Source organism: Labrus mixtus, chromosome 1 (genome assembly GCF_963584025.1).
Source record: "Labrus mixtus chromosome 1, fLabMix1.1, whole genome shotgun sequence".
Classification (NCBI taxonomy): Eukaryota; Metazoa; Chordata; class Actinopteri; order Labriformes; family Labridae; genus Labrus; species Labrus mixtus.
The window spans coordinates 6,176,146-6,187,955 of NC_083612.1; the positions used below are offsets into that span (position 1 = coordinate 6,176,146).

General features: G+C 41.7%; 1 protein-coding gene across 1 annotated transcript; it reads left to right on the plus strand.

The window, feature by feature from the left end:
- Positions 1-3: 3 nt before the first annotated feature.
- LOC132977665 (uncharacterized) lies at positions 4-10,923 on the plus strand. The gene is made up of 13 exons (XM_061042464.1): positions 4-160; positions 1,032-1,234; positions 2,002-2,139; positions 2,648-2,765; positions 2,970-3,156; positions 3,817-3,958; positions 4,302-4,457; positions 4,683-4,738; positions 5,672-5,847; positions 6,011-6,411; positions 7,548-7,647; positions 8,419-8,674; positions 10,077-10,923. The coding sequence occupies exons 1-13, from the start codon at positions 41-43 to the stop codon at positions 10,277-10,279; spliced, it is 2,256 nt and encodes a 751-aa protein (XP_060898447.1). The 5' UTR covers positions 4-40; the 3' UTR covers positions 10,280-10,923.
- The last annotated feature ends 887 nt before the right edge of the window (positions 10,924-11,810 follow it).

Consider the following 11,810-nt stretch of genomic DNA (forward strand, 5'->3'; position numbering starts at 1 on the left):
CTGTGGGAGCTTTTTACACAGACAGAAAGAGTCAGACACGATGGAAGCAGGTGCGATCATCCTGCTGCTGTTCGCTTTGCACGGAACCGCTTCAGCATCCAGCTTCTACGGAGGCAGCATCAGCCTCAGGCCCCCAAAGGAAAAGGCCGGGACGTATCAGGTACACGATGTTTAATCACCTTCCTCCTTAAATTCATCTTTATTTTTTATTTTAAAAAACTGCAAATGGATTCAAACGTTGGATTCTGTGGGCTCATCACAGTCTCAGCAGACGAGTCTGGTTCTGACGTTTCTCGTCTCCTCTGTAACTTTGCTAAACGTTGCCGAGTGCTCAGAGTGGATCAATGTTGGATCATTCTAGACAGAGGTGCTGCTTTTCAACAGGAAAGTCAGGAAACCGCTCAGGGCTGACAAACTGCGCGTAGCAGGGGCTCAAAATATGCAGATTTTGAAATGACAACTGTAAAAAACCTCCCTAGGGGGATGCCATCTGACAGCACTCAATTATGAATATTGCTAGTCTTCTTCTTCTTCGTTGGGTTTTAAAAATGTTGCTAGGCCAGCACCAAATATGTGGATGAGACCTTGAAAAACAACTTCTGCTGTGGTTACATCACGGTGTTTGTTCTTTGAGTTTGTGTTGTTGTTATTCATATCTATATCTTGAAATTGTACTTGAAAAATGTTCTTTTGTTGGTGTCAGATTTTTTATAACATTATGGCTGTGAACGCTAGTTTGAGAGGCTAATGTGAATTTTTTAGACATGTTTTGGGGAGCTCTGAGACCTATTGAAACTGGTTGAAAAAGAGGAGATTTGTCACCTTTAAATTTAGAGTTTCAGTCGTTGGTCATTTATCTGCATCTTTCTTACTGACTTTCCTTCTACAAAATGATCGAGGCTATATTTTTTTTTACAACCGGCTGAGACAAAACAAAGAGAGAAGAATCCAAAAGAAAGAAAATCAAAGAACATTTCTGCTCTTTCTTTACATTTTGAGCTGTGATGCTGACGATGTTTCCATCCCTGTAGGTGACCCTCCATCACAGACAGAATGGCAGAGGGTCATGCAGTGACAAGCCGTCCTTCCAGTGCGACGGTGGAGTGTGCACCAGTCTCGATTCGTCCAAGGTCCTTCTAACAGATCAGGACAGCATGGGACAGGACAGGTGGTGTCAGTCTGAAGCGCACACGACAGCGACCCTCTCCACCAATCACAGCTCCCTCTCTCTGAGGTAAGACCAGCTCACAGGAACCGAAACGTTCAGACAGATTTTACTCTCCTCAGAGATCAGGACTGAAGGTAGTGATGTTGTTTGCTAAGGGACTACAGATGTAAACTAGCTATAAGCTAACTCTGGTACAATGCATCAAATGGCAACCTTAAGCCTTTCATGCATGAGTTATAAAATATAAAAATAAAATCAGGTACCCAGATTTTTTGAATGTTATTATTTTTCTTCAGACAGTATTCTTTTAATCTTTATCATTCTGAAGAATTTACAGAAGTGTCCAAGAGATTAGCAATGCTACAATGCATTTCCATCGTAAGTCTTAAATAAATACTTTTATTCATTTATTTTTTAGTGCATAAACAAAATAACTCCAAACGGCCTGTTTGAGCACACATTTTCTGAAAAGTGGAAGAGGCAAAATATGTAGAGGATGGACTTTTCTCATCATTGGGGGGTTTGTAGACAGACTAGGGACACATATTAGAGTTAGAGAAACATGGTGACGTGGATTTTGCAACATCTGTGACCTTTAAATGATTGTGGGTGTCTCAGCTGTGGGTGCATCCTGAATGTGGTTTGCAAAGAGGTTGAGACAAAGGGTTTTGTGAAGGGTTGGTTTAGCTTTAGTGAAGCAAAGTGATGACTGAAATATCTGCAGCTCCTGCAAAAGTTTGTACTCTGCAGAAATGGGATGTCAGCTCTTAGAAAGAAACTTTGTGGAATAATTTGTTCATGATTATTAACATGTCACATCGACATCCTCTCAGTGACTCTGGCTGCTGCTGGGCGTCAAATGTGGAAGGAAAAACAAACTGGACGTCTTCTGTTGAGTTGGACCTGGGGACTCGATCTGACACACAAGAAGTCAACAGTTGTCCAGTAACCACCACCGTGTCCTCTTTACGGTACACAATCTTTATTTATATCACATGACTGAGCTCTGCAGGTAACGCAGAGTACAAATACCACCTGATACTGATGTTTCTATCAGATAATAACAAATGTCAAATAACAATCATGCACACGCAGCTTTGACTAAAGTTATTTTTTTCCAACATACAAAATTTATATTTTTTGAACAGATGATGCAGATTGAAAGCATAAACAAACTTAAAAACAGAATGAATATGACAACTGGTATGTTGCGCAGTGAGCAGTGATTTAGGCCCTTTTTTTTTTTTACACCTGTTCGGCTCGGTTAAAACAAGCTGGAGTCCTGGGTTTTGTTTGTGCTGGTGTGAAAGCTGTCAATCAAACCCTGGTGTGGACCAAACAACCGTACAGAGACCGCTTGAAAAGGTGGGTCTCAATCCGCTCTTTTCTTGGATGGACTCTGTGCGGTTTGTTTGTAGTCAGAAAAAGAGCCAACCTCGATCCGGCTCATCTCAAAATGTGAGTTTTTTTGCCCTGCAGGTTTCCTCAGAACTGTTTTACGACGGTGCGTCTTCTGGCACATGATCCTGACGGAGACAAAGTGAGATGTCGTTTCACCAAAGGTGCTACAGTTCCCCAAAACTTCACTCTGGATGAGGTGATTTACTCATAATGGTTTACATGCATGATGACATGGAGTGCTTAGAGGAGTTGTAAAGATCCATGACATCAGGACTTAAAATATTCATTTTTTTTTTTCCCGCGCAAGCAGTTATTCAGAATAAGAAAATTCATAAACACATGCCAAGGTTTTGTGTAAATTCTAAGACATTCAACTCTTTTACTTTTTCTGTCCTCTCAGACTACGTGCACACTGATGAGTTCAGGTCAGGTGGGGGTCAACGTCCACGTGTTCGAGCTAATGCTGGAGGACTTTCCCACCAAAAACATCACTCTGACCTACGCCGATGGAACGACTGTTACGCGGGAGGTGTCCAATGTGAACCAACCATCTCTGTGCAAAGTCAAGCTGCAGTTCACTGTGGAGAGTAGGTCACTCAGAAACATCAGATAAAGATTTGATAGCACGACACACCTGGGGCGATTGTCTGACACTGAAGAAAACGTTGTTGGATTTAAATATGACATATTCTCCTCCTCTTCAGTGTAAATAAGTCTCAGAGCTTCTCAAAACATGTGTGTGAAGTTTCTTGTTCTAAATCCACTCTGATCCCATATTTGATCATGTCTATAAACCCCTCTATTTCAGCCCTGCTCAGAACAGGCTGTTTCTATGTCTGTACCTTTAAATATGTAAATGAGCTGTGTCTGGATTTTGATAATATGTGACATTTAAAAAAAGTTAATTCTCCTTTTTTCTTCATCATATGGATTAAACAGAGTTAATGTATTTTACAGAGAGCAGAGAAGGGTTCACTGTCTAAATTATACAATGAATACGATCTGTTTCAAAATGTTGCCAACTTATTTATGCAATTGCGAAAGTCTGCAGGATTTTATACCCAATATTGAGTGTCTAGGACTTCTATATTTGTTGACATGGCATTGATATTGATTTTTACTGGTATCATATCAAAGTCTACAATTCTGATATTGCGACTTCTCCACTATAAACCACTACGGATGTGTAAGTTTATAGAAATTACGTTGTTTTTCTGTCTTAAATGTCTTTTCTGTTAATGTTTCAGTTCTTTCTCCAATTCCAAACTGTGAACTGGGTCATGTTCAGCCCATGTTCCTGTCTGCAACGCCGTCACATGATGACGTGCTTTACGCCACTGTGGGGCAGACGTTCCAGATTTACGCCCAAGCACAGGCAAACCATGCAAGGTAGTTCACGATTTGTTGACCATGCATTTTAATTTGGTTGAAAGAAATATCCTTTAACAAAGACGTACAAGTCAGATTAATGTCCCGTTGACATCCATCCATCCTTCTATCTTCCACTTATCCATGGCTGGGTCGCGGTGCCAGCATGCTAAGCAGGTTGCCCCAGACTTCCCTCTCCCCAGCAACGTTTTCCAGCTCCTCTTGGGTGATCCCAAGGCATTCCCATACCAGACGGGATATATAATCCGTCCAATGAGCTCTGGGTCTACCCCTGGCTCTCCTCCTTGTTGATGACAAAAGGATATTGATGCATACATTTAACATGTTTTCCATTTTCCTGCAGCATCAAGGACTTCCAGGTGAGCGGCCCTCGGAACATAACTAAAGTGGTCAAGGAAGAAAATTTTGGAAAAGCTAGCATGACTCTGAGCTGGACTCCTCTGCAGAGCGACATGTACAGATTAATTCCCGTCTGCTTCACTGCAGAGACAAATGAAACGTGAGTGGATTCATACACACGCGGAACAGAATGGATGATTGTTTTATTGCCATGGCATGCACGCAGAGATGTTTCTTTGGATATTCTGGAGTGACTACAAAGATTATAATTTGTCTATCGCACATCAGAACTGATTTTAAATTATCTTCTTAATTCATTCAAAGCATTAAAGTTAAACTGACATTATGATGATTGTTATTTATATTTTAACGTTTTGTGTTTCAGCCAATCAGAGATGAGGTGTGTTGTTGTCATGGTGACCCAAGCAACCATCATTCAAGGTTTGTCACTAGTTATTTTTTGTCTTGTTCTGTACAGTTGAGACGGTGATAGTTAGTTAGGGTGGTTTCACATTAGGGACCCGGGCCCAGATCCGAGTACGCTTGACCCCCAAAGTCCGGTTCATTTGATCGGTGCGAACACAAACGTACCGTTCTCTTACCGTACTTGTACCGTACTCAGGTATTGTGACCGTGTCTACTTAAAGAGATGGCCTCGGGCACAATTCTTGTGTACTGGAGCACGGTCCACGTCGAGGTGTGAACGCAACCGTGCTCAAACCCTAAAACTTGGAAATAAAGCACAAAATAATTCACACAAGAGAAACAAGCAGGAAGGAAGAAAGAGAACAAATAAAACAGGAAATTAAATCTGAACACTGAAATAAACAAAATACAAAACGTAAAAAGAACAAACCAGTTAACACCTAACAATGCTTTAAACTGGTAATCAAAATACCTGCTGGCCGTGGTAGTAGGCATTTGTTTGATTTGCATCCAGTTAAATATTAAGATTTATTTTTGGGTGTTTTCTGCCTTTATTGTAGAGATAGGACAGTAGATAGAGTTTGAAAAAAGGGAGAGAGAGAGAGTGGGGAATGACATGCGGGAGAGGAGCCACAGGTCGGATTCGAACCTGGGCTGCCCGCTTGGAGGACTACAGCCTCCATACATGGGGCCCACGCACTAACCACTGCGCCACCAGCTACCAAGTTAAATATTATTAAATAATATAAATAATATAGGCAGCTGCAGAACTGCCCTAGGTGGGTTGGCTCAGGTAATATTGTGTCTGCGTGCACTGCTGGTGGCGTCACCGTGCAGACACGCTACACGTCCTCCGAGCCACTCGGAGCCGCCCAGCCCCTCCGCTTACCATACTTGTTGTCTTGGATTTTATGGTAAATCTTGTAAACATAGGATTTCATTTTACAGGAAAGGCCAGCGTTCAGTGCTTGCCCAACAAGATGATGGTGGTCCTGGAGAAAGCCTCCATGCCGGGGATCGATGAGAACTTTCTGGAGCTGAGAGACTCGTCATGTTCGCTTACCTCCAACAGCACCCACATCATGGGCACCATGTCGTTCAGCGCCTGCGGCACTAAAATAGAGGTGTGTACAAACGCATCAAGTCTCCAAGATCAGATTACTTCCTAACTTATGGAATTGTATTTGACGACTAACATGCATACTTCTACTGAGTGGATAATGATCCAAATTGTGTGAACATCAGCCACTTATTGGTTTTTACATCTTTAATTTGTCTTGCATGCAGGACAAAGGAGACTTCATTATCTTCCAGAATGAGATCAACTCCTTCGAGCTTCCCACCGAGGTTATAGTCCGAAGAAAGACGGTCAAGATTGGATTCTCCTGCCAGTTTCCCAAGACCATCAGCATCTCCAGTTACTTCTCTCTCCACAAGTCCGACTACATCTTCACCGAGTCCAGCTTTGGCAGCTTTGGCTACACGTTTGAGATTTTCCGTGATGGAAACTTTTCAAATAAGGTGCCGGCCAAAGCCTACCCAGTGGAGGTGAAGCTGTTGCAGACTATCTACATGGGCATTCAGGCTCAGTCTGAGCTTTCAAACGTTCAAGTGTTTGTCGAGTCGTGCAAAGCAACTCCTGATGACAACCCTGACAACAGCCTGTCCTACAGCCTCATCCAGAACGGGTAAAGTTTTGACTATTTAATTAGAAAATGTGTCAGAAGATAACAATGTTCTTTCCCTCAGAGTGACTTGATAACATGTTTTTACCATCATAGTAAAGATGGAAAACTTGTCTCCACCTCCTCCCATTGATCAAAAGTGAAGACAGTACCCCCTCTGATAGGCGCTGACCGTCAGAAGTTCAATGACTCGTGTTCATCACGTTTCCTCTCGTCTTTTCTACTCTTCTCTGATCAGCATGACAGCATCCATCTACCACCCAGATGAAGGCCACAAACTGAAATGTGACGGGCTAATTAGTTAATAAAGTTGCTCTTCATACTACAAGTGTTGCTGGACCTTTTTGACATCTTCAAAGCCTTTCACTTTTCATGCACCTTGTTAGTTGGCGAAGTTGTGCCAGAAAATCCCGCTTTGCAACACTCATCCACAACGACCGAAACCGTGTTTGAGAAAAAATCTGGTCCCATCTGTCAACATTGAGGAGGCGTGCTTTATGACCTATACCGTAGCCAGTCACTGGGGAGGGCTCCAAATATTTTGGCTTCAATGTCCCGGGAGTGGTCCTTTCATCCTTGTTAGGGCGCGCTCACAGTAGGCAATCTGTACCATGTCCCTTCTCCGTCAAAGTCCAGTTTGTTTGACTAGTGCGAGTGCTCTGATTCGTGCTTAACCACCGTACAATTCCTTGGCCTTGGCATGGTTGGAAGAGGTGTTGCCTCAGCACGGTACAGTTGCTTATGCACAAGCACAGGCACAAATGTGGACAGCCTTCCTTTATCGTGAAAACCAGGAGTGGCTGTATCTGACTTAAATTACACAGAATAAGCCACAAAATCAGTAAAGTAGCTGTGCTGTTCTCCGATGTGCATCCCTTTTTTAGTTTTTCATTCTTTACGTCCACCTGTTTTTGTTAACTTTTCATAATCACGCTTCATGATCATGTGTTGTATTATGTCGTTATGTACAAGAGGTAACCGTGCTCAGGCCGGGTCAGTCCTGGAGCAGTGTGAGTTAAGGCCAGCGGGGGAATGGGGAAGGGGACAATCATGCTTCAGCGCGGTACGGAGGAACTGGTCGTAGTGTGAGTGCGCCCTTATTGTATGGTTTGTGGCATTAAAATGTATTTTTCTTACAGTTGTAACAAGGATGAAACACTCAAAGTCTACCGATCTGATGATCCAACTTCATTCAAATTTGAGGTTCAAGCCTTCAAATTTACGGGGAACTATGATCAGGTAATGATAACAAACACAACATCACACCAGACTTTCAGCAAAATGTTACTCTCAAAGTTGGCACTGAGCTGTTTCTGTGAGAGATGGATGAAAAAAGACACTGTAAGCATGATAAAGTGTAAGACATTTACTTGCTGCCGGTGTTTCATTATCATTGAGGGCTTTATTCAAAAAAAGGATTGCAAGGCTTTTGCACCAACTAAACCTTTGCAACTGAGTCAAAAAGACAATTTGGTTTAATTCCGAAAACACCTGCAAAGGGTTAAATTTCCCCCTGACTGCCCTACAGAGCAAACACCATCCTGTGTGCTCCAGTGTTGTTTGTCTGTATTAAACTGAACCATTAAGCGGCCTATTGGAGGCAAACTTCAATCAATCAATCAATCATTATTTGTATAGCGCCAATTCATAACAAGTGTTATCTCATGACGCTATACCACAATTCCTCGCAGCTAAGGTGGAGGTCGGAGCAGGCTGTGCATGAATGAGGACGGCGTGGTTGTGGTGACGACCCAGTCCGATGGTGGTGGCTGGGCGTCAGGGACGTCGGGTGGTAGTAGTGCCAGATCACCTCGCTGAGAATTGGCCCCTTCATATGCAAAAATGATGCATCATTTAAAAATACAAACTGGGTATAAGCCTGAGCGCTGGAAATGTAGATAAATAAACTAGATTAGAGAAAAAGAAAGAACATAAAATTAAATATATTTGTCTTATTAAGATATGATCTGGTTTCCTCTGATGTAAGTCCTCCTCCCTGCTTCCTGACAGGTGTACATCACCTGCTCCGTCATCCTCTGTGAGATCGGCAGTCCCTTCTCCAGGTGCGCTCAGGGCTGTCTGAAGGAACCGTCCCGCCGACGCAAGAGAGCGCTGGGCAAGGAGACAGTCAGCCACTCCATTACCCAGGGTCCTTTGCGGTTTGTCAGTCAGGCTGTGCCAGAAGTTGCAGTGGATGAAGACGATGTCATGATAATGAACGATGTCATGCCTGATGTGATGATCAAGAGTAACACGCCCGCCGAAGGTTAATATCTATCTGTCTGTCTGTCAATTTCTGTATTGATGTATCTCTATCTTTACATTTAAATCCATTCCATCTATTTCTATCCCTCATTTTTTTGTCTTTTTTATCTAAATATCTCTATATCGCTCTAGCTCTATTTTTTTACCTCTCTCTAGCTCTGTTAAAACTCTCTGTATCACACTGTGTCCCAGCAGCACGCCACACGAGCGACCTTCAGCGACAAAATCTGCTCGATTGTATCGTTTCCTATTTGAGTGTCCTGACAAAAAAAAAACTGACAACCTCTCTCACTGCACCTTCATATTTTATATGGCGAAACCAACCAATCAGATATTAGTATAACATAATATTTGGAAGTAGTATTTTCTGATTGGCTGAGTCGACACGGAAAATACTTTTTATTTTTTAAACTTGTGGTGAAAGGATATTTGGCTTAAGTTGGGCAGGCTGAACATTTGCCATGATTAGAATAGGCCTCGGATCCATCCCTCTTTATATCCGTATTTATTGAACAGTCTCTATAGAGAACAAACCATAAGACGTATTTTTGTAGGCCAACCCGGAAGTAGCTTAGCCATGGGGTCTATCGAGAATTCGCCTATGGGATGTTTTCATTGGATTTTGGATCATTTCAGAAAATAAGCTCTGTGGCAAACACACGTTTCTGATGCGTAGGCGTTTTGTCCAGCAGGATAATCTTCACAAATGAACTCCATTTTAATGATGTTTGAAGCGTTGAAGCGGCCGCCAGAAGTAAAAAGCTAACGTTAAGCTACAGCTAACTACACCACGGCCGGATGATTTTGACGTCACTACCGTTATGCTTCAAACGATCTCCGATAAACTAATCCGTGTACCTTAATAAATAGTTTATTAACCTAATATTCACCTTAACCCAAAGATTAAACCTACAGAAGACATCATGGACTAGTGAGAGGCTTGATGCCGTTTTATGTCCCAGACAACCACTATAGTGTCATTTAGCCACTTTTAGCAACTGCCTTTTTGAGGACGCATAAACATTTCAAAATTCACAAGAGGGGGTATTACCTAACTCAGTTTATGTCATCTAACAAAATGCCAACATCTCTTAAGCTTAAGTTAATCACAGACCTTATTTCAGGCGTCTAACCACAAACCCATTCATAATCCCCGTCGACTTTGAGAGGATAGACCCCATGGTGCTCAAATGCTTACTTACTTCAGGGTTTTCGGACTCATTCCTGTGGCGCCCTATATCAATCTGTATATTTGTGTCTCTATTTTTGTATTTATATATATCTGTCTTCCTGTCTCTAACAATCTAAATTAATTTGCCTCTTCCATCTTTATTTTCTGTCATTTTTAAAATACATCTCCAGATCTACCCCATCAAAGAAACTTTTGCTCTGTTGTCTTTCAGTGTTTCCTCCAACACTTCTTAAAAAAGCTGAACCGGGTGAGGAAGGTCGGAGTATAAGGGAGATCCTGAACACCAACATCAGCACCATATTCTTTGCCACAGCTTTCCTAGTGTCTCTGGTGGTGATGGCTGTGGTCATTCGCCACTTCAGCATCAAGAGAAGAGCAGATGATCGCAAATCTCTTATCAATTCAGGCTGGTAGACATAAACCAAACTAATCTCATATATTACATGTTATATTTTTCCCTCTTTTAAAGACTAGGGCAACTGTTTTTCTAAAGTCTATCTTCTAATGACACATGTCCAATTTCATCACACCTTCATATTAGCCAATAAGGATCTGTTCTTCATGAGGTTTAATCGAAGAAAATTGGGGACAATATCCACTGTCTCACTCTGTGCAGAATTTAAGTACATAATTAAATCTACATAACTACATCAATAGAGCCATGTAAATGTGATTCAGTGATTTGTATGGCAGATTCATCATACATTACAATGGAAACAGTCAAACACAACGTCTGCTTGCTAGATAGCAGCTGCCTGCAAGCTGTCACATTAGCCATGAAGGATGTATTTTTCAAAAGGTTTAATTGAAGGAAATCGTGGACAATATCTACTCCCTCACTCCGTGCAGAATATAAGTATATATATATATATATATATCTACACAACTTTACAGCGGTTGATTAAAGGCACAGCCATTCAGTAGGGGGCGTTCCAAATGTTTTGGATACACTCTTGTTGAAATGTAATGTCGTCCATCTTTTCATAAAGTCTACTGTTTGGACAAGAATGTTGGAAAGTAATGCTTCAATTCTATTAAAGGTCTTTTTTTTCCCTTGAGGCTGGTGAATCTTTATGAAGAGTGTAAGAAGTGTAACGACCTATATGCTTGGATATATTCGTACAGGGGTTACATATTTTCACCATCCTGCCACACCCTTGTTTCCCGTCTGCTGCACTTAAAAAGTAACTCAAAACAAACAGCATTTTTATATGGCACCATGCTGAGAAAAAGCTTTCAGTTTTAATTTAAGTTTGTTGTTATTGGCAAAGAAACAATCAAACCCTACAGTCCACAGAACCAGTTCTGCAGTAGTTTCTGGAATTTGAAAACAATCTTTTGTACTGATGGGAAAACAAAATCATGTCAGTCTGGTTCTGCAGGATTTATTTTATGCCTCTGCTGTTAATCTGTTAACTGTTTATGCACACATTCACAGCAGTTCTTTTCAGGAGTTAAAGGTTTAATTTTTGTTAACTTAGACTTAAAAACTTGGATGTACTTGCATGCAAATTAGAATTTAGGGTTTTGGATTTTCTCTCTCAAAGTGCATTTAAAGGTGTCTCTCTCTTGTCCACAGAGCGCCCTGCTCGCCTGTTTTCAGCACTATGTAACTTTGGCTAACTAGGGCAGCAGTTGAAAAACTTCACGGCGCTAGTTCACACAGCAGCCTTCAGCTACAAAGCAGCCAGTTGGCCCGTCTGTTCTGTTTGATAAAACGGCTGAGGCTAAAGTAGAGGACGGTGACCGATGAAGCTAAGAGGAGAGAATGAGAGAGAGAGAGAGAGTGAGCGAGAAGCAGAGTGTACATCCCTGCAAATATTATTCAGAACAGACTGTTTTTCCAGCAGAGATTAACATGTTTACAGCCTGGTTCATGTTTTGGAATGTTTTGATGACTCATCAGTTTTGATTTGACGAAGGAGTTATTTATAAGGCGTGTAGC

Coding starts and splice junctions, on each gene's coding strand:
- LOC132977665 (XM_061042464.1), top strand. CDS start 41: ATGGAAGCAGGTGCGATCATCCTGCTGCTGTTCGCTTTGCACGGAACC. Junction 3,157..3,816: donor GCTGCAGTTCACTGTGGAGA/GTAGGTCACTCA, acceptor TTAATGTTTCAG/TTCTTTCTCCAATTCCAAAC. Junction 4,739..5,671: donor CCAAGCAACCATCATTCAAG/GTTTGTCACTAG, acceptor TTCATTTTACAG/GAAAGGCCAGCGTTCAGTGC.